At 46.4% G+C, this 23052-nt stretch overlaps 1 protein-coding gene and 1 pseudogene across 7 annotated transcripts in view; one reads left to right on the top strand and one right to left on the bottom strand.

The window, feature by feature from the left end:
- LOC147636377 (oxysterol-binding protein homolog 1-like) overlaps nucleotides 1-22319 on the top strand; it is a 73746-nt gene extending 51427 nt beyond the window's left edge. For all 7 annotated transcript variants that reach the window (XM_086801807.1, XM_086801812.1, XM_086801811.1 and 4 more), the window contains 8 exons: nucleotides 4453-4605; nucleotides 4699-4882; nucleotides 5078-5188; nucleotides 20591-20806; nucleotides 20907-21099; nucleotides 21249-21319; nucleotides 21576-21695; nucleotides 21781-22319. In XM_086801807.1, the coding sequence (XP_086657933.1) occupies nucleotides 4453-4605; nucleotides 4699-4882; nucleotides 5078-5188; nucleotides 20591-20806; nucleotides 20907-21099; nucleotides 21249-21319; nucleotides 21576-21695; nucleotides 21781-21912 (1180 nt within the window). In that variant the 3' untranslated portion in view covers nucleotides 21913-22319. The remainder of the gene's footprint in view (nucleotides 1-4452; nucleotides 4606-4698; nucleotides 4883-5077; nucleotides 5189-20590; nucleotides 20807-20906; nucleotides 21100-21248; nucleotides 21320-21575; nucleotides 21696-21780) is intronic.
- Nucleotides 554-1235, bottom strand: LOC147636378 (uncharacterized; annotated as a pseudogene).
- Nucleotides 22320-23052: the final 733 nt, after the last annotated feature.

Raw genomic sequence — 23052 nt, 5'->3', positions numbered from 1 at the left:
TCATCATAGTCATACACCTCACACTCTCTGCTTTGTGTGTGGGCATTGAAGTCACCCGTAAGAAATACCTTCCCCTAGTGTAGAAAATGCATAATCTCCTCTGACAGACAAGTGTATGGTGAGGCTCCTGTCTCCTCCTCCTGTGGCATGTCCGCTGTAATGACGTAGGAGGATCCTGATGGAGGAAAGTAACATAGGGCTATGTATATAATCCTGTCCTGTGAGAGCTGTAAGTTGATCCACATGTATCTGGCCTCTAGATCCTGTGCTACCACTCTCAGTCTCCCCTGTAGCTCTCGTCTGAATAGAACTGCTACTTCCCCCGACCCTCTCGAGGTACCCTGGCGTGTGGTCCTCCTGTATGTTGACTCCCACTGGAATCCCTCTACTCGAGGTAGCCCTCTCTTTGGGCACGGTTGTGTCTCTGTCAGAAGTATGATGTCTCTCCTCACCATAACATGCTCCAGCCGTCCAGGCTGCACCCATAGTGAACCATTACAGTTCCATACTGCCATGTGTATCTTTGTCAGTGGCTTGGTTTGTGTCCCATAGGCCCCAAACCGCTAATCCATGGGCCGGCCATCAATGATGACCCGACCATCTCGATAGAAGGCCTTCTTGCCTTCTCTCCTCGTGTGTAAGACTCGTGGCGTGCAAGCTCTCCTATGCTCTAGCTGCATCCTCATGAGATCATCATCCAAGAAAATAGGAGCTCCCTCTAAGCCTCGTAGTATGACCCTCTTCCTCATGAAGATGGTGCGTGCCTCCACATCCCGAAACTGTATGATGAGAGCTCTCTTCTTTGTCATGTCTTTCCCGGCCCTCCAAGCTTTGAGGAAGGGGGGGGGGGGGGTCCCTCATGTGAGTATCCAAGTTGTGTGCATAGTGTCCGCCCATCCCCCTCAGGGGTAGAGTCGGCTACCCGGGAATCCCCATGACTCTCACATTGAGTCTACGAGCATGTCGCATTTGCTCCTCCTCAATGGTGGTGTTGACAATTTGGAGCCCTTCTTTTTGGGCATCCTCTTTCACTTCCTTTTTGATGTTCCTCTTCACCACTTCTACCCAACCCTTTCTTGTTGCCTCCATCTTACCTTCTAGGCTCTTGGTGATTTTCTTGGTGAGTTCCTCTTTGATGGCCTCTTTGTCAACTTCCACAATCTCCCCCTCCTCCCATGGTGGTCGGTCCCCTAGAGAGATCACTCCGCTTTGAGGATGTCGATTTTCTCCTTCATAGTGTCCCGTTCCTTCTTCCATCCCTCTTTCTCCTCTTTCCATGCTTCTTTCTCCTTCTTCCCTCCTTCCTTCTCTTTCTCCCTCTCCTTCTCCCAAGTCTCCTTCCTTTTCCAAGCTTCCTTCTCTTTTTGTAAAGCTTTGATCTCCTTCTCGATTTTGGTGGAAAGTCGGTTGATGATGTTGTTGATGGCGGAGTCCGCCGTCTTCTTGTTTTCTCTGATGGAGATGTTCAGCTTATCCTCCATTTTGACTATCTCCTCTTTGCTTGCACCCTTGGCCATGTCGATGTACCTCGGAGCGATAGAACCCTAACACATATGTTGCTGCCTTGGAGGCCTGAGCAACGGTGGGTGAGGAAAGGGGAGCAAGGGTGGGTGGGGAAAGGGGAGCAAGGGTGGGTGGATTGGGCTGGGGCTTCACATGTCGGCAGCAGCAGCACAGGCGGCGACCAAAACGAAGCGACGGGGAGGGGATGCACAGGTGACGGGGACAGAGAAAGCGCAGGCGACGGGGAGAGAAAGAGAGAGAGGCGACGAGGAGAGAGATGCGAAGGCGACGGGGGAGAGAGAGAGAGAGGGAGAGAGAGGTGGCAGCGGGGGGAGAGAGAGGTGGGAGGGGATGTGCAGGTGGGAGGGAGAGAGAGAGGGCAAGGGGGCTGGCGGGAGAGAGGGCGGGAGGGAGGGCTGGCGCAGAGGGGGTTGTTGGCGGGAGAGAGGGTGGGAGGGAGGGTGCAGAGGGGGCTGGCGCAAAGGGGGGCGAGGGGCTGGTGGGAGGGGGCGCAGAGGGGGGCTGGCGCAGAGGGGGGCGAGGGGCTGGCGGGAGGGAGGGCGCAGAGGGGGCTGGTGGGAGGGGGCGCAGAGGGGGTTGCTGGCGGGAGGGGGGGCAGAGGGGGGCGAGGGGCTGGCGGGAGGGGGCGCAGAGGGAGGTGAGGGGCTGGCGGGAGAGGGCACAGAGGGGGCCGGCAGAGAGAGAGAGAGAGATTACACGGAGAGAGAGAGAGAGAGAGAGAGAGAGAGAAGAGGCTTTTTCATCTCCTGTGACCGGCGTAAGGATGACTGCACAGGCGGACAAAGAAAGCGACCCAGCCACAACGTAGTCGACCTCCAGGTAGTGACTTTGGTAGCCGGTAGCAGACGGCGAGGTACAGTAGGAGACGGGCTGAAGTCGGTGGCGAGCAGACGGGGAGGTGAACGCGTATATCTGCATAAAGTTCAAGGCTCCCACTCAAGAGTATTGTCATGGTGCTGATTTAGGGTTTGCAGCTACTGATTTAGGGTTTGCAGCTGCTGAAATAGGGTTTTCAGGTGCTGAATTAGGGTTTGAGAGAACGGGTTTTCTTTGCTTTTGTACATGGATTTGGATGACCTCGCTGCTGCTATTGGTGGCATGGCTACCAATAGCCTTAACATGGATCTTATTGAGGAGATGATTGAGAAGGATGTGGGTTATGCTTCAGATGCCTCGGAGCAACAAAAACGTCAAAGGCTTGATGTTGATGCAAGCTACACTCCGGTGAATGTTGGAGAGAATGCAGAGGAAAGTTCTCAGGTACCTTCTCCGGAGTTTGCACGTTTGCTGCAGATCACTGGTAAGCTTTTGCAAGAATATGTGAAGGCAAATAGCGTGCAAATGGCTGCAATAGATAACGGTGGTGTGGCTGATGTATGCATGGAGACTCCTTTGTTGCTACAACAGCTAGCAGATTTTCATGATCGTGCTGCTATCTTCTTCTTTACTGGGCGTATTCCGTTGTTGCCTCGTCTTAGAGCATGGTTGGGCCGCTTGGTGTCGCCTGAGGTACTTGAGGAGATTTATGATGGTCCGAGAGGCTTTTATGAAATACTTTTTTGCACTTCGGAAGCCCGTACGGCAGTGTTGGAGCAGGTGCCACTCTTTTTGGATGGGCAGCTGGTTCATGTGGTTCCGTGGAAGCATATGGCAGAGTACCAAGATATGTTGCGCCAGGCTTGCCCAGTTTGGGTTGAAGTGAAACAATTCCCACCAATGTTTTGGCGTGTTTTACCAGGTCTCATGCGAGGTATTGGTGATGTCTTGGTGGTGCCTCGAATGACATCTAGAAACCGAGATCGTCAATGCATGTTGTGGGATACTGGGAGACCTAGGCCGACACATTTGCGTGTCAATATGGCTGGGCTGCAACCTTTAATGTATGAATTGAGGTGGGATACATTTGCTGGCCACTGTTTCAAATGTGGTGAGATGGCCACTTTGTCTCCGAATGTCCTAAGAAAGAACAAGTTGTTGCTACCAAGGATATCGTTGATGGGCAGTTGCTCGTGGAAGATGAGCATGATGCTCCTTTACATGATGCCCAGCACATGGATGTACATGTGGATGTTCAGAATGAGGTTGAGCAGCCATGGGTGGAAGTACGTGGTAAAAAGACACGATTTGTTGCCCCGCGGGGGGGATTTCTCAGATGCTGTTTGGCGGGGGCCTTTGCGTACTCATCAGGGGCCCTTACATACATATGCTCGTTGCCCTTTGGGTTCAGGTGCCCAGCAAAACAGACCAGGATTGGGAGGCCAAGTTTCTCAGGGTACAGGGGCTCTTGGGGTGGATAGAGTAGAACGCTATCCTATTAGAAGTCGCCTAACAAAAGAAGCACAACAACATTTGCCTCTTGTGTTTGGTTTGAAGGGTGAGGTCATCTCGCCATGGGATGGTCATTACCCTTCGGCACGTGCTTGGGAACTCCAAGGGCAGTCTGAGATCACAAATACCATGTCTAAAAATGCAATGCTTCAAAAGGTTCATGATTTGGCAGATTGTCCTGGGCCTAGTACACGGCCTTGTTGATTCCTTTTCTGGGAAGGCTGTACTCCTCCATATGCAACAATAAAGCAACTACACCATCTGTGGTGGGGGCCCTTTAGTGGGTAATTGGGACCCAATCTAGTGCATTGTGCAATATATCTATCTTTCTCTCCTTTTCTTGCATGAAAATAATTAAATGTTCTATATGCAAACTAACAAGAATGTCCAAAGACTTCCAGGCATGTAGCAACATGTGTGAGCAAAACTCTCAATCTGCTACACATGTACTTTGCTATTATGGTTATGATTTTTTTTTTGTTTTTTTTGTTTTTTTTGTTTTTTTTTTGTTGTTGTTGTTTGGGGGGGGGGGGTGGTTTGACTTTGTAAGGGGACCATTTGTTCTTCTGAATTCCTTGTAAATGCACTGTTTTCCACCAGGTTGCCTACTCCTAGGCCTTTGTCAAGAGGCTTTAGCCTCTGGAGTGTCTTGAAGAATGCCATTGGTAAGGACTTAAATCACATCACTATGCCTGCCACTATAAATGAGCCACTTTCGGTACTTCAGCGCTGTGCAGAAGAGCTACAATTTGGGTGAGAAAAAATCTAACTGTTTGTTTCAGGATGACTGCTTTTTGATGATCAAGATGGATTTAATTTACTTTTTCTGTTCATATTTTCTTGCAGACACCTGCTTGAAAAGGCTTCACAGTTTGATGATTCAATTGAGCGTCTGGTTTGGGTATCCGTGTTTGCATGTGCAGTATATCATGGTTCCCCTCATAGAGATGCAAAGCCTTTCAACCCATTACTGGGAGAAACATATGAGTGGCAGGCATTGGATGGTAAATCACGTTTTATCGCAGAACAGGTGTGCGATTTATCAGAGCTTCCTTTACACTTTAAGATTTCATTAAAATCATAATCAGAGGATATTTGTGTAATCTCATGAAGATATTTTTATAATCATGAATTAGAGGCTATTCAATTAGTTGCAAAATTATATTTTGGCTCCGCTTCCTTTTTATCTAAAGCTATCTGAGTTGAATGGTGGAAAAATGTGCAGGTAAGTCATCATCCGCCTGTATTGGCTTACCAATGTGAGAACACTCTTGGTGACTACTCCATCTATGGAGAAGTGGAGATAAAGAACAAGTTTTGGGGAAAGAGTGTTGAGGTGATCTTCTATACTATCAGAATTCCTTTATGATTTATAACAAGGGTTTTTTGTTTTTTGATATGGTGATGAGTTGTGGTATTGTGATAGAAGATGCACAAGGCATCTCAAAATTTTTAGTACAATATATTTAAAAGAATAGGAAACAATAAAATTACTACACTCTCCCGTGAGATGAAGGGGTCTATCATCTATTAGAGAGTGGTGTAAGTTTATGTAGCCATCTAACATCTTCTTTTGAGAATTGTTGATATAAAAAGGGATCTCCTATGCTTGTGGGCCCATCAAACTTTGATCATGATGTCTAAGAGGGGTATGTTGAAAATCTATGCTTTACTACATAACAAAAGATACGTAGCAACTGCTCCCCCCTCCCCCAAGTCACGTGCATGGCTCGGCCACTCAATTCGCCCATAAGTTGGGCTATAGAAACCCAAATCTGTTGTGCAATGTTGCATTCCCATAAACAATATTGTACAGTCTCAGAATCTGCCGCACATCTAGGGCAGGTAGGTGCTGCACTGAAAACCGATCTCCAGTGATTGGTGGGGAGACCACCATGTAAAAATAATCAAAAGAAATGAGATGTCTGGCTCCTTCTGTATGAATGGCAAAGCCTATGCCAATATCTGCGCTGTATCATTGGAGAGATATCATAACTCTCCCAATGAGGCATGAGAGTAGGGATCCTATGCATCTGTCGAGTGAGGAGAAGCCTGGCATCTTGGATCGTGAAATTGAAAAAGGGAAGGCTTTTCAATGGATTGAAAAAGCATCAATCCACTCCCACTCTCTTGGATCCCACTGAAGATATCTGATAGGACTACCACCATATAGCCACAAACACCAAGAGCCATGAGTCACTATTTGTGGAGAAGGGTCAATGAACCAATGCTTCCGTGAACGACCAACAATCCTCACTGGACTAAGCCTAGTATCTAGGATGATCCCCTCCATACTACATCTCCTCCATCTCCCTCTAGGCATGATAGAGTAGATAATGCAATTTGAATCCTCCTGGCTCGGGAGAGCAATGACCTGTAGAGGTATGCTTATCCTCGAAAAGACTCCCAGCCAACTTGGATAGTAGTCTCCATGAAAGGTCCCTCATGCGGAATAGCTGCATCAATCTGATCAATACGTATGCGAGAGCCCCTAAGATGCTGAATGGATGCAGTTCTCTGATCCTCCGGAAGACACTTAAAGGTCTTCCAAGCAAAAACTGTGTATGCACATCCTTCCCATCCTGACCACAATGAGATGCACCAAGTAGCCTGATGAACTCGTTCCACATAATAGGTTGTTGGTCAGCCTCATCCAAAGACCTAGGAAGCCTTTGTCACAAAAATGGTCTCATGCTTCTCCATGCTCTGACAATGGCTGCAATAAGTAGGGAAGATGGTGTCCTAATATTAGCCTCTGTGAACAAAAACCGTGTGCTGCGCAGTCAGTCTCTCCCAACACGGGGTGTACATTCGGAAATCTGAGACAAGAAAAAATCCTTCCAAGGTTCAGTGCCTAGTAGGAAACCTTTGACCACAAGTTTGCAGAGCAATGCCCTGCACTGAACATCCGGATCAATAATATTCAGTCCCCCCTCTCGCTTGTGGGCTGAATAACTGTGAGCCAAGCTACCTTGGCACGAGTGTCTGTGGTGCCATCCAAACCCAACCAAAGAAAATTGTGGATCAATCTCCGCAGCTGACCAATGCACGCACGAGAGAAGCACCAACAAGAGGCAATAAACCAAGCCGAGGCAAGCAATACTTGATTAGCCACCCAAAATCTAATCTCCTAAATCTAATCTCCTGGAGCTCCAATGAAGAAGCTTCTTCCAGATGCTCATAAGTACCTGAGCAAACTGTTGTGCAAGAGTAAAATCAACCCCAACCTGGCATCCCAAATATCTAGCAGTACATCCTCTACTGATCCAAGTAAAACCAACCTCAGCACCCCAAGCAACTCTCTGTGAGTCACTAGTCCAAAAACCAACAGATTTGTGCCAATTAATGAGTGCCCTTGCTGCCAAACAAAAGTTTCCAGTGCTACCCGAAAGAAACACAAGCATATGTGTGATGCCTCCAAGAACATGGCTATGTCCTCAACTAACTCAGAGTCAACAAGCTCCTCTTGACTACAAAGAGGCAACCTCAATCCGGAAATACCAGCAGTGGAGCGAAGGAAGATGCTCGTGGCCTCTGCGACTATTGACATATAATAATGGGGCTGAAGGGCAACCTTACCGTACTGAGCGAGAAATTTGAAACCGTTCTCCTCTATCACTGCAAGCGGGCACACTACTGTGGGCATCACGATACATGCATGAAACTCCCTTGATCCATCTTTGAGAGAAACTCATATGGCTAAGAGTATCCTCAAGGAAATCCCAATCCACTCTATCATAGGCCTTCTCAAAATCCAAGAGTAGAATGGTTAAAGGTTGATTGCTCACTTTGGTCCATTCCACGGCCTCCCAAAATGAGAAAATGTTATCAAAGATACTCCTTCCGTGTAAGAATCCATTTTGAGTATCATGAATGACATCCTGCAAAATTGGCTGCAATCTGATGCTCACAGCCTTAGCAAGAATCTAATATGCAATCCCAAGTAAAGTGATAGGTCTCCACTGGCCAATCAATGTCTTATCCCCACTCTTAGGGATAAGATAGATAGGCCTCTCAGTGAGAGAAGAAGGCATAGAACCTGTGTCCCACATCTCCTAGAGAGCGGATGTGATCTCAGCTCCAATCTCATCCCAAAAGTAATGAAAAAAACATGAGAGAGACCATTCTCCCCTAGACACTTACCATGAGGTAAGGCATGAAGAGCATGACAGAACTCCTGCATAGAAAAAGGGGCAATCAAATGTGGGAGTGTATTCCAAACCTTCCTTTGTGCCACGTGTCTCAAATTAGAATGCGGCTCAGCACTAAGAAGTTGGCGATAGAAATTAGTGGTAATGTGTCTAACCGTAAGAGGATCTGATTGAAGAGTGCCATGTGAATTCTGCAACTGCCTGACACTATCTCTGGCATGAGATGGACCGTGAGTAGCAAAGAAATGTTTGTTGCATCTGCCACCTATCTAAGTCCAAAAGGATTTCCGGGCATGTTGACGGTACTCTGCACGCTGCTCAAGAGAGTGACAAAGTTTTGCCCTAACAGTACATAAAGAATCTGCAACCCATTCAGCATGAGGACGTTTCTCATGCTCTCTCTGTAAAGCAACCAGTCTACGTCTAATAGCCCTTTCTAAATCCAAGGCCTCTTGCCTCTTAGACAAAGCACATGTGCGATAAAAGTCCACTAATATCACAAAGAGTAGAGGCCAAACTTTGTGAGGCCTGCGAGAAATCATGAGATCTCCAAATACCAAGCATACGACGTGATAGCTTTGCATCTGAGAACAAATGATCAGGGATGCATACATGGGGTGCTGATCCATGACGACTCAGATCTCTATTGCATAAAACCACTTGGCAATGATCCGATTGAGAGGTGCCTGTAGAAATAAGAGTATGCCCCTCTCTGTCTTGCACCCAATCATCCACACAAAATCTGTCTAACCATGCATAAATACATCCTGCATCCCTTCTCCTGTTAGACCATGAATAAAGAAGAGCGGATGGTCTCCTTGAAATGTCATCCTCATGCCAGCAATCTCTGCCATGAATGGAGAGTATAAACCTCTCCCAAGGCGCTCTTTTAAGAGGATACACCAAGCCCTCATGTCCACCTCTTTTATCCATTGGCATCTCAACCATGTTAAAATCCCCACCAATAATCTAGTGGTCGGCAAGAGGCATTAGCGTAGTGAAGACAATCCTCTCACCTCTATGGTTAGGAGCATAGAGGTTGAGAATACCAATGCATGTAGTACCTTGCATAAAGAGCATCCACTGCACTCTCGCAGGCAAAATGACACCATGTCCAATGATGCAAGGCAAGATCAAAGATGAAACAGAGATACCGACACCACCTTTGGTACCAATAGCTGGTGACCAAAAGGTGTGTCTCGAGAGAAGCTTGCCTGATCTCCCACACTGGCTAGCATCCAGTTTATGCTCTTGCAAGAGCAATACATCCATAGGTCCACCTGTAACTACACAATGAAGCTAAGTTTTGACAATTTGTTTCTGCCGACTCGGAAAAAAGCCCCCAAGACCCTGAATGTTCCAAGAGACAATCCTCATAAGAACTAGGAACGACCTGATCTCGTGGTCGAGGAAGGACCCCCTTTAGAGACGGAAGTACGTCTCGCATAGGTAAGGGAGGGAAAATTTGACGATGTAAACCTTACCTCTCCTTCCCACTCCGGGGAAAAGCCAAGGCTAGTCCTCAAAACTGGAGAGGTACCATGACAATGCAATTGCGCAACATCATCCTCAAGGGTACAATCATATTGTAACTGTAATGCAGCATGCTCTTGTGAGGGATCCAAATCTTGTGCTTGCAGAGCCTCATCCTCCAAAGAAGGATCAACATCTTGTGAGGCAAGAGCTGCATAAGGGTTGGGGTGCTCCACTAGGGGTGTGGGTGAAGGGGCAGGTACGGGGGTCCCAACGTTGTGTGGTTTGCTGTGGCATAGGATCAACTGGAGTCTGGGCAACTGTAGAAGGCATCTGATGGGTGGGATGACGCCGCTTCCTAGCATGGCTCCTCGATCTGGGACAATCTCTAGCAATGTGGCCCTATGGATGACAAATCCGACATTGGTCAGGTCTTCCTGCAATGTCCATCCTCTGGCGGAAATGAGAGCTGTCAGGTCTCTGAAGCATAATATGGTTGTCAAAATCAGTGGATCAAGAACAAGCACAAGGACCTAGGGTACACCATCAGAAGTGGCGGTAACAACTACGGATGCCGAGGCGGGAGAGCCGCGAAGGGCCGGTACCTCTAGAACCTGGCCAAAGGATGCCCCTATGGAAGCTAAAAGCTCCCAATATTTCCGAGGAAGAGCAGGGAGCCGCAGTGAGACCGGGGTAAGGCGGTGATCCTCCGCCACTGGATCAAAGCTGGATCAAAGCCCACCTGGTACTGAAAAAAGAAAGTCTTCCTGGGGCCAAGAGGGAAGGGGCTGCCAGCCAAAACCTGAGAAGTAGCTTCTGGAGGATGAAAGTCCACCTGGAAGAAGCCTCGACCAAGCAAACGAGTGTCCTAGAAGTGCACAATCAGCTCTGAAGGGAGAGTTGCTAGAATCCATTCACGAGCTTGCGAACGAGAGGGATGGGAAGCATAAACTCTCGCAACAAGGGTGGTCTGGACCTCAATGTCAATATCGTTCTGAAGAGAGGCGAGCTCGTCTTGCAAAAAATTAATGATTCTCCCGCTGGTGGGGTGGACGAAAGATTGGCTGTGGCAGAAGCCATAGAGCCAATCGATAGTGGGTGACCGACTTGAATCTAAATAAAAGATTGCTGCTGAATGAAAGAGGCGGGGGAGGGGAAGAGGCCGCTGAGAGCAAGGAAGAGGAAGTGGCGGGGGCGGAAGCAAGCGGGAGCAGCAGGGCGAATGCAGGCGGGGGGCAGAGGGAGCAGGAGGGACAGAGATGGCAAAGGAAAAAACAGGAGAAGAGTGGAGGGCAGCGGGAGCAGAAGCGGCAGAGGCCGGAGAAGAAGGGGGGGCAGCAGGAGCAGAAGCAGGGGAGGAAGCAGAAAAAGGGGGTGGAGCGGGAGCAGATGGAGCTGAAGTGGGAGAAGAGGGGGGGCAGCGGGAGCAGAGGCAAGGGCGGAAACAGAAGGGGGGCTGCAGAAGCACAATGGGCAAAGGTGTGAGAACAAGGGGCAGCAAAGACAAATCAGGAGGCGAGTTCAGCAGAAGACGGCAGCAGCGCAAGCACTCAGTTCAGCAGATCGTTCGTTCCTAAATCGCTATCCTCTTTTTAAGGAACTTGCCTCCGTGGAAAATACACCCAAGATCCATGCCAATGGGCTAAGGTTATTTAGGGGACTTACCATCATGGCTTTACTCATGTAAAAGAGCTCACATTCATCTAGAATCAAGCGCCTACCTCCAAGCATTTATGAATCCACCCTTGTTGACTTTTGTTGAGAGATTCTAGGGGAATCACTAGAGGGAATGTAGGAGTTGATTGAGGAGCTAGCTGACATCATACATGTAACATGACACATCTGATAGTTTGTACTCAGCTTATTTAAGAGGCTTTCTCTCGTGAATGATACGTGATAGCCCTCGCTCTATGACGATGTGATTATGTGCAACTTATGCTAAGCTTTTTGCTATTGTGTGTGATTAACTTAATCATCTAGGTTTAGGACTAATACCTTTCATCATTATGATTAATCATGAGTTTCCTTGTCACATATGAGCCTCCATGATTTCCAACATGTGGTATTAGAGCCTAGTTACTCTTATCATCAGTATCATTACCAATTAAATCTCTTGCTTAATCTCAAAATTAAGTATTACGCTCTTTTATGCTCCTCCTAGAGACAACTGCTCATTGGAGTGTGGAAATCACCTCCCACACAACACCATTGAGTGAGCCAGCTTCACCATCTTAAAGCCAGGTTGATACGCCCAGGCTGCACCAGAAAACCCTCTCCAACAAGCTTGCCCAATGCCAGAATTTTCGCGTGCAGTCGGCGCCTTTTTTTCTGAGAAAAATCCAGATTTCGCCTTTGTCGCTGCATCCCCGACTAATTCCTCTAAGATACAGAGGTTTTCGAGCCCTCCCAAACGCTGGTGTTGTCAATTTTTGCAATGGAGGCCTTCTACTATCAGATTCAGGCCTGGACACGTCTCAGAAAGGCAGTCTGGTAAAAAACAGAATTAATCACTTGATACTTTCTCTAATTCTGTGATTATTGGTTTCACAATCATCTAGACTCATAGCTCTATGGCAGCCTTGAAGCATTTTGGCAATGAGAAAGCATGACTTTATCATAATCATCCTCCACTAATGCTCTGTTTCTGCACAGTAAACAGTAAAATATCTCCACTAATCAGAGATTAATTGGGCTTAATCTCAGCATTTCTATGCAATTGGGGGTTCATTCATGCCATTAGGGTTCTGCTACAAGGTTCTATCACTCTAAATCTAATTTTCCTCTTGATTTGATGCTTCATCTATTCACTCCAAATCACACTACATTCTGTTCACTATGTTTTGGGAGTGTCTATAATGAGTTAAGCACTAATCATTTTGTAAAGGGATTAGACACTGTGCTCACGCCGTGCACACGGCGAGTACGTAGGTTGGCGTGTCGAAGGCCTTCAGCTTTGGTGGTATGGGACGTCGGAGTTAGACATGTGCTTATGGGATTGTGCATGAGCTGTGGCTTTGGCTTGGGGGAGATTGGTGGATGCCAGTCATGGTTGGGAAGTGAGCTAGCTTGCTACCTCATGATTTGGTTTAGTACTAATTGTCATGTGCACAGTGTGTATCTACCGTGTGCTACACGCACGCAAGACTAGCTTTGAGGTTTGGGGAAGCTTGGAGCTAAGCAGGTGTTACCATATTATAGTAGTGATGTGTGTGAACACACTTAGGACCGCCGGGGCACTTTTTCCCTCACTAGGAGGTTTTTTCCCCCGTGCATTGTATATACGCCCATTATCTTTTAGGGTTGGTGATCTTTCATTTTTGGCACTCATAATACACTACAGTGTTGTGCTCAAGCTTCCTCATCTTCTTGAAGTTGTGTGTGCATTCCTGCAACCCTAATTCCAACAATTGGTATCAGAGCAGGCTTCCTCCTCCCGGGCAGCATCACCGGCACCTGCCGCTTCATCTCCTCCGATTGCAACGAGGTTTCACGAGCGTCTGCAGGTTAGTATATGCCGTGGGAAAGCCCATAGGGCTTGTTCGTTTCAGAATTTTGATCTGAAGTCATTTCGCCCTCCGTTTTTGCATTCCAAGTACTGCGCAGGCAAAATCGTCCTACTGTGCAGATTTTCTGTCAAGATTAAAATCTGCAGGACAGGTGCCCATTCGTCTGTTTTGGGCTGTGCTACATAGCACAGGTCGATTTTATACAGGTTTACCTCTTACAGACAGCATTTACATCTAGTAGTACAGTCATTGGCCATGGCTGACAACAATGATGTATTCCGCATGTTGGCTGCTGAGGATAAGTTGGATGGCACCAACTATCCATTGTGGGCATATATGATGCGACATGTATTGGTAGCAAAGGGGTTATGGAACATTGTGCAGGGTATTGATGCACGTCCTATTGTGGCTGGGAATGCTGCAAACACATCAGAAACAGGTACTGTTGATGATGGTGCAGGCACAAGTGCTGTAGCAGCTGTTCGAGAACCACCACTTTCAGCAGAGCAGATTCGTTGGGATGGTAGAGATGCGCAGGCTCATGCCTTGATTGCGCTGTCTGTCAAACGTACCATTATCCCACATATTCGCTCCTGCAGGACTTCTAAGGATGCTTGGGATGTACTTGCCACATTGTATCAGGCAAGAAATGAGGCTCGTGTTGCTTATCTCCGAAAACAGTTGGAGAGTGAGCATATGAACGAAGGTGATTCTATGGATAGCTTTTTGACAAAGATCAAGGATTTCAAAGAGCAGCTCATTTCTGCAGATGAAATCCTGTCAGACAGTTCACTTGTGCAGACTGTTTTGAATGGTCTACCAGATTCTTATCAGGGTTTTGCTTCCACTCTTCGCTTGATGATGAAAGGCAATCCCAATGCCTTATCATTTGAGGAGTTAGTTTCTGTTTTGCTGCAAGAAGACCAGTCAAGGCAAAACAGGAATATTATGCGTGTCGCAGATCAAGCTTTCGTTGCTAGTCAGAGAAGCGGGAAAGGTAAAGCTGGCTTTTCTTCTAGTAAGCAGAAATCTGCAAATGCTGCGCAACCAAAGAAGGAAGACAAAGATGAGAAGAAGGGTGACAAACAGAAGACATTTTGCAAGTACTGTAAGGGAAATGATCATGTCATCAAAGCGTGTCCTAAGCTGGCTGCGAAAGAGGCTAAGAAGAAAGAGGCTGGTATGGTTGTTGCAGATGCCTCTCCTTCTAACAATGAATCTGCTAATGTTGTGCTAGATACAGAATGGGCATTCAATGCGCAGTGCAGTTATGACCCATCTTTGCATGACACATGTATGTCTGCAGTAGATTCAGATGTATGGTACTTTGACAGTGGTGCCACTAAGCATATCACCTCGCAGCGCAGTTTATTCACTTTCCTTGAGTCTGCTCCCACAGGGAATACTGTCACTTGTGCCAATAACTCCTCTTATCCCGTTGAAGGAGTTGGACAGATTGTGCTGAATGTTGCAAATGGCAACACCTTTACACTTTTTCATGCATTGTATGTGCCAGGGATCAAAAAGAATCTGCTGTCAGTCTCCGCATTTGCCAAAACAGGTTTGGTTGTAAAATTTGTGGATGACAGATGTACTGTTCATGATCTCTCTTGTGGTGACATCATTGTAGCATCTGGTTCACTATGTCGAGGGCTGTATAAGCTCAATATGGATGGCAAATGTGTAGAGGATTCAGCATGTGCTATTATGGATACGCAGGCTATTTCAGATGCAAAACTGTGGCATGCACGTTTTGGTCATCTGAATTTTGCAAGTTTGCTGCGCCTGCAGAAATCTGAAATGGTGTCTTCTTTGCCTAAGCTTGAGGCACCTGTCAAGCATGTTTGTGAGGGCTGCATATTGGGTAAAATGCAGCGTGCTTCCTTTCCCAAAGATGGATCAGTGAGAGCTGAACGCAGATTGCAGCTTGTTCACAGTGATGTTTGTGGTCCCATGCAAACTCCATCATTTGGAAACTACCTTTACTTCGTGACTTTCATTGATGATTTTACCAGGCATGCATGGGTATATCCTTTGAAGGCAAAGTCCGAAGTGTTTTTGTGCTTCAAACAGTTTTTGGTTATGGCTGAAAATGTGTCAGAAAGTAAGATGGGCACCCTCCGTTCAGATCGAGGGGGGGAGTATATGTCTTCAGAATTGAATGCATTTCTGGCTGAGCGTGGGATAAAACACCAATGTACAGTGCCGTATACACCACAGCAAAATGGTGTGGCTGAGAGAAAAAACAGGTCTCTCATGGAAATGGCAAGATGTATGGTTAAGAGTCAAAGTCTACCACATGGTTTTTGGCTTGAGGCTGTCATGTGTGCCACTTATGTACTAAACAGGTGTCCCACCAAAGCATTACAGGTTGTCACTCCATATGAGGCTTGGCATAGCCGCAAGCCATCTGTTGGCCATTTACGTGTTTTTGGTTGCCTGGCATATGCATTAGTGCCTGTGCAACATCGCAGAAAATTGGATGACAAAGCTGTCAAATGTATTTTTGTTGGATATAGTGCTGAGAGCAAAGGCTATCGTTTGTATCATCCACAGACAAAGCGCATTTTGGTTAGCCGTGATGTTGTATTTGTGGAAGATGCAGTTCAGCCCTTGGTTTCATGTACTAAGGAGACAGATATCAGCTCACGTGATGTCTATGATACATTGTTGCCTCTTTTCAGTGGTGCACAGTCAAGTGCAATACCTCATGAGGCAGTTTTTCAGCCTATGCAGGTTTTAAATGATGGCACAGATCAGCCTATATCTGATGCAGATGTGCATGATGCACTTGAGGATGAGAGACAAGAGATTGAGGGCTCTAGGAATATGCCTAGATGGCTGGTGCAGACTTTGCGTGACAGCAAGTTGGATGCCCCTTTGTCTAGTCGCACTCGTTCTGGCTCTCATGGTGCCTCTTATGCGTCAGATTGTTATGCATTGGCTGTTTCTAGTATGTGCGATGAAAGTGAGCCTGTTTCATTTGATGAGGCACAAAGTTCAGAAAATTGGATGGCTGCTATGCAAGCAGAATACGATGCTATTATGAAGAATGGTACATGGTCTTTATGTGACTTGCCCCCTGGCAAGAAGGCCATTGGCACTAAGTGGGTATACAAATTGAAGCGTAAGCCTGATGGCACAGTGGATCGCCATAAGGCTAGGCTTGTTGCAAAAGGTTATGCTCAAGAGAAGGGCATTGATTTTGATGAGACTTTTGCTCCCACATGTCGTATGACCACTGTTCGTAGCATCTGTGCATTAGCAGCTCATAATGGTTGGAATGTACATCAGCTGGACATAAAGACTGCGTTCTTAAATGGAGATTTGCATGAGGAGGTGTATGTATCGCAGCCTCGTGGTTTTGTTCAAAGAGGGCAGGAAAACAAAGTGTGCAGGTTAAAAAAGGCTTTATATGGTTTAAAGCAAGCTCCACGAGCTTGGTATGAAAAAATACATGCATATTTGACTGCACATGGGTTTCAGAATAGTCCAACAGAAAGCACTTTGTATGTTAAACGTGTGGATGGTGTACATCTAATCATTGCTCTCTATGTCGATGACATGCTGCTCACAGGACCAAATGAGAGTCATATTGCTGATTTTAAGGCTGATTTGAATGCCTCTTTTGAGATGTCAGATTTGGGGCATTTGCATCATTATTTGGGGATACAATTTAAGCAGTGTGATGGAGGTATTGCTTTGTGTCAGACAAAGTATATTGAAACATTGTTGCGGAGATTTGGCCTTGAAGACTGCAAGCCTATTGCTACTCCAATGGAGACAGGTTTGAAGTTGAGTCTTCATGATGCTGGAGATCACTTTGATGTCACACTCTATCAGACAGCTGTTGGTTGCCTCATTTATGTATGCATTACGAGGCCAGACATTCAGTTTGCAGTCTCACAGGTGAGCAGATTTATGCATAGCCCAGGCATTAAGCATTGGCAGGCAGTGAAGCGTATCTTTCGCTATTTGAGTGGTACTCGGCATCTTGGGTTGTTTTATCCCAAGGGGGGATCATTGCCGCCAGATTTACATGCTTTTTCAGATTCTGACTGGGCTGGTTGTTATGACACACGCGTGTCCACGAGTGGTTTTTGCTTCATGCTTGGAAGCTCATGCATATCATGGTTGAGCAAGAAGCAGCCTACTGTGGCCACTTCTAGTTGTGAAGCTGAGTACAGGGCAGCTTTCACAGCTACGGTTGAGTGTGTGTGGCTCAGACACCTTATGGCTGATTTGGGTGTTGGGCAGCCATCTGCCACCACCATCTTCACTGACAGTCAGAGCGCATTGGCAGTTGCGCGGAACCCAGTGTTCCATGCTCGTACGAAGCACATTGAGGTGCAGTACCATTATGTCAGGGAGAGACTCTCTGCAGGAGAGATCAGTTTGGCTTATGTGCCAACACAGGATAACCTTGCAGACCTTTTCACAAAGGCTCTGCCTCGTGAAAAGTTCGAAGCTTTTCGCAAAGCTTTGGGCTTACTCCCTTTTGTGGATTCGTCCACATAGCTAGACACTTCCCTATACATGAGTGCTAGCTCTTGTTCACCGCATCACTCCAGGGGGGATTTGTTACCATATTATAGTAGTGATGTGTGTGAACACACTTAGGACCGCCGGGGCACTTTTTCCCTCACTAGGAGGTTTTTTCCCCCGTGCATTGTATATACGCCCATTATCTTTTAGGGTTGGTGATCTTTCATTTTTGGCACTCATAATACACTACAGTGTTGTGCTCAAGCTTCCTCATCTTCTTGAAGTTGTGTGTGCATTCCTGCAACCCTAATTCCAACAGCAGGCTGATTGGCGAGCTGAGTTAGGGATAGACTAACGGGCGGACACCCAAGTATGGACGAGCGGGCACCCAAGTGTGGATGCCCGATGACCGGCCAAGAGCCTATAAAAGGGTGGCCAAGGTTAGTCATTAGTCATGTAGAGTCTCGCATGTTTTGTGATAGCTCTATGGTCTGGAGCCTGGATCTTGTGCAGACGTGCACCTACTTTACGCAGTCGAGGCCGGCAGCAGTCTCAAGGCCCGCGAGGGTAGCTTCGTGGCGGTATGGGACGTCGCGAGGTAGAGATTGGTCGGTACGTCAACCTAGTTAGCTCTGCTCGTGGCTCGGTGGGGACAGCCAAGTCTGTGGGCTTGCCCACGGCTGTCGTGGTTGGGAGGTGAGTCAGGCCTGCACCCCCTTCTTGTTTGTTTGTTTGTTTGCAGGTTTTGAGTCTCGTACTAGGAGCGTTCTACGAGGAGATCTATGGGGTTTTTACACTAACCCTGTTTTCAGCTATGTTTAGGGAAGATCTTGGGGAAGGAATTTATAGTAGTTGGTATCAGAGCCAAACCTACAAAAGGATCAGTGAAAGCAACTAAATTGGCGCAATATTTTGTTGAGCAGCTTTTTAGGCTGACTTACATGTTTCATTTGAGACGATAGATTTGGGCTCATTGCATTATTGTTTGGGCATAGAGTTTATGCAGTGTGATGATGGTATTGTGGTGTTACAATTAAATTACATACAGCGGTTGCTTACATGGTTTGGTCTGTTGCTACACCAATAGAGAGAGGTGCTAGGCTTAGTCTCCAGGATACAAGTGAACTGTTTGATGCATTGCTTTATCAACAGGTTGTTGGATGCCTCATCTATCTATGTAATACGAGGCCAAACATTCAGTTTGGGTTCTCCCAGTTCAGCAGGTTTATGCGTAGTCTCAGAAGTAAGCATTGGCAGGTTGCCAAGCGAGTACTCAAATACATACAGGGCACTCAGTCCCTTGGCCTGCTCTATGCTAAGGGGGGTGGTATTCAGTTGCATGCTTTCAGTGATTCCAGTTAGGCTATTGGAGCAAAATACCAGCCTCTCATATCTAGCCTACTAGAGGACATGGTGAGAGCTCTATGGCATAGGATTAGAAACAAAGCATCAGGCCATGTAGGCTTCAGGAGAAACTTTTCCCATATAGACCATATCTTTACTTTACAGGCTGTCATAGAGGAGGCTAAGTCACGAAAGAGACGTGTATTGTTGCTTCGTGGAGTTCTGCAAAGCCTTTGACTCCGGACATTGGCCGCAAAGCCTTTGACTTTGTCCCCAATGCTCGTTTGACAGGATGCCTACTGAAGCTTCAATTCTCACATGATATGGTATGGGGTGTGATGGCACTATATGAGGAAGTACATAGCCGAGTACATGCACCCGGTGGACTTTCGGAGGACATATAAAGCACTATTGGGGTTAAGCACCACGGCTGCCCACTCTCACCTTTCAGTCTATCACCATTGGCCCAGATCGTAGTGCCCATATTCCAAGGCCATGTGGACTCACACCTTATGGTAGGGGACTGATTAGTGATGTCTACACCAAGGGCGTACTGCTCCATCAATTTTGGCCATTATGTGGCCAATCATGAAAGTCCTATAGTTACCTGGGTCTATGGATCTTTTGCTTTGTGGATAGGTGTTGGTGGTCCAAGAGAGGGGAAGCCTTCAGTAGTTTGTTAAAAAGATTTGCAAGAATGGGAGCCAATATGTGGTGTCCGTAATGTTCCGTGTGTAGATCCTCATGATCTTTTTGAAAAGATGCAGGGGAGAAGAGAGCTTGAGCTCTTGCAAGCACACACACACTCACAAAACCCTAAAAGAGAACACACAATGTGAGAGGCTGAAAATCTTCTTCTTCTTCACTCAACACTCAACACACCATATACGAAGATAAGAGTACACACATATGAAAAGGTACTCAACCAAATACATACTAGGGTTCTCTATAGTGTGAACCCAACTAAATGAGCTGGCGCTATAACTATGCCAGTCTCTAGAATGGCTGTCACACAGCCTGTCATCCCACTGGCCGTATATCACCCATGATCTCACCAACCATGCCAGTGGTGTAAGTGTGGGGCCTATCCCCCACGTGGGTCATCAGTGTCCACCGCCTCAATAGATGAGCTCGATATCTCAACACTCCCCCTCCAGCTCAACTCCATCTCATGTACACCAAGCGAAGCCCTGAATCTGCGGAGCTTCTCTATACCCAACGCTTTGGTGAAGATGTCAGCGACCTGATCCTGTGTGCTGACATAAACAAGGTCAATGTCTCATGCCAAAACCTTCTCTCTGACAAAATCCTTAAATCTTTCTTGCATTGGGAGATTTCTCGTTTCCATTGGGCTTGGAATTTAGCCTTGAGGGCTGAATGGCCCTCTTCTATCTCTTTCTGCAGCCTTGAGAGCTGAATGGCCCTCTTCTATCTGTTTCTGCAGCTGTGCAAATTATTTTCCTGTTGATACACAATGTCTTTGAGTAAGCTTATACATCCCTTTATCTTTTATTGAGGGAAGATTTCGCTGTATTACTGAATGATTTGAGGTTGTGCAGGGCCCCTTTCCCCTTGTTGCTTACTGTTCCGTGTTTCGGGTGGTGAGGATGTCATTTCTGTAATGCTTGCGTCTGCAAAACAGAGAGAAGGCGAGTGATGAACGCCCTGAGAGAGAGAGAGAGAGAGAGAGAGAGAGAGAGAGAGAGAGGAAAAATTTCGTGAATTATTGAAACTGCGAGTTTGCATCAATGAGAAGCACATTCTCTTCTCTGTGCATAGGTTGTTCCAGCTGGTGTTGTGCATTTGCACATACCAAGGTTTGGGGATCACTTCACATGGAGCAAAATAAACACATGTATCCATAATGTTGTTGTGGGGAAGTTATGGATTGACAATTATGGAGAACTTACAATTAGAAATAATTCAACGGGGGAGACTAGCCGCATTCGAATCCACAAAGCCACCAGCAGGGAGCAGGGCCGTCTTAGTGGAAAGGTGAAAAAATCATTTTTTATTCCTATTTTTTTAATAGAGCTCTTATTTTAGTAGGCTGGGGATATGAATTTCTAGGCAAATTTTGAAATTCTATTTGCAGATTTTCGATAGACAAGGGGTTCCACAGTGTTCCATCCATGGCAATTACATGAAGGAGATATGTATATCTCCGGAGCCGTCTTGGATTGGGAAGGATGCATATGGGGAGACAAAATGCATTTGGAGATGCCCAGATCCTCCGGAGGACTATGAGCAACAGTACTGTTTTTCCCGGTTTACCATTGGCCTTAATGGTAAGCTGCAAGTCCAGTGATTCATGAATTGCGTGGGTTTAAGATTTGGGTATTGCAAGTTGCAACTCATGTGGGAAGAGGATTAAGGTTATTTGGGTTTTTTTTTTTTGTGTAATTAACGCTTACCATTGTTTTCATGCTTCCAACAGAGTTGACACCGAAGCTGAGGGACGCCTTACCTCCCACTGACTCACGCTTTAGACCAGACCAGCGTGCTTTGGTATGTATTTTCCCTATGTGCCCTGGCTGCAATAATGTTTTTCAACAATGGGAGTGCTCTTTGAGCTCTGAAGCTTTGTAAGTTGCTTGACTAAGCTACAATTCTTTTTAATTTGAGAAGTAGAATTGGTCATGAGTCTGTCCTGGACTGAGCTAGCTAGATGACATGTTGTGGGCGATGATGTAAGTGGTATCCATGGAAGTAGCTGATTGCTAACTCACCATGCCAAGTAGTAATAAGCATTGTGTGGACTCAGGAGGATGGGGATTTCGAAAAGGCTACAGCAGAGAAGCTCCGCCTTGAAGAGAAACAACGCGAGGCGTGCAAGAGACGGAAAGAGCAAGGACAGGAGTGGAAATGCATGTGGTTTCAGCCAGTAAGTGAACACATCCCTATCTGATTAGGGTCATAAAAGTCTGTTTAGATCTGCAAATGCATTCTCTGATGAGTTTGTTGTACAGAGAGTTGCTGGTGTGACACAGGTCAAGACTATAGTAGATGGTGGTGTTGCAGAGCCAACCTGGATCTATAATGGAAAATACTGGGACTCTCGTGAACAGCATGATTGGAAACTGTGTCCAGACATCATGTAGTCCGGTGAACCAAATGTCGGAAAACGTGGAACTCTCAAGCAGCTTCTCGATACTGGCCAGAGAGGGATGAGAAAGCGAAATGTAAAACTCATTTACTGTCATTTGATGCTGCAATAGCACAAATGCTCCAGTAGAATCAGCCAGCCAGCCAGCTCAGTAACAATACTCTTTAATGACCATCGTGATTGGTTTTGTTTGCTTGCCATAAACGACAGTTTCTAGTCCTCTAGTCAGGACTCCGGTGAAAAAGCATTACATGAACGTGATTGCTGTCTGATGTTCGAGCACTGTATATTGATGGTTATGTCAGACTTGGTGAGATTAGTACCTCCTTGGTCCCACCGGTTGACAATGCATGTAAGTATGATGTTACAGAGCCATGCAACCCTGAGTTTCATCTGATCATACCATAAGTAATTACTTAAAAAGGTAGGGTCGATATTTTGATTAAGATGTCCTATTTGTTGGTTTTGAAGAGTAATGAGTCAATTAGCTGAATGGTCATTACTCTTCAAAACCAGCAAATAGGACAAACATGATATCCCAATGTCATAAGACCTATGGTGTTCAAGATCAATTTGTGACAGAAAAAGGGAATGCAACAGTAAGTGCAACCACCACCCCAGCACTGTTAGATTTGGGCTGCAGGAGTGTGTCATGTCAAATGCCTTTCTTATCGGATCATCTTCCTTGAATTGGGCATCTCTCTTGTCCGTGTTCGCTTCATGAACATGGTTTGTTTGCAGTGCATGCAAGTATGCTATTGCTATTAGAGGGAGGCTCTTGCACCTTTTATGCCCATGCATATCAACGCGCAGCATAGTTGTTAGAAAGCTAGCAGAGCACTCTGTTAGCTCGTAGCTTCTGCTAGACCTGGAATGTAGAGAGGGGGAATTGGGATATCTTACAGTCTCACACGTTTAGAGTGTCTTCAAGCTCTACCAAAAGAAAATAGTGGTCTGATCCACAATGCAAGCAATCTTTACAGGTAATGTATGATTAGCTCCTTCAACTCTTTGCACCGGGTGACTTGCAGGGATTCTCGTATTGGAGCCATTCACTCTTCAAGTGATTTGTTACATTCTTACCCCTTTTGCCTGTAGTAAAAGGTAGGTTGGTGGATCCTTTATAAAGCGAACA

Source organism: Cibotium barometz, chromosome 8 (assembly GCF_041138505.1).
Source record: "Cibotium barometz isolate CiBa-2024 chromosome 8, ASM4113850v1, whole genome shotgun sequence".
In the NCBI taxonomy this organism is placed as follows: Eukaryota; Viridiplantae; Streptophyta; class Polypodiopsida; order Cyatheales; family Cibotiaceae; genus Cibotium; species Cibotium barometz.
Note: the sequence above shows the minus strand (reverse complement) of the source record. Positions and strands in the feature narration are given on the sequence as shown.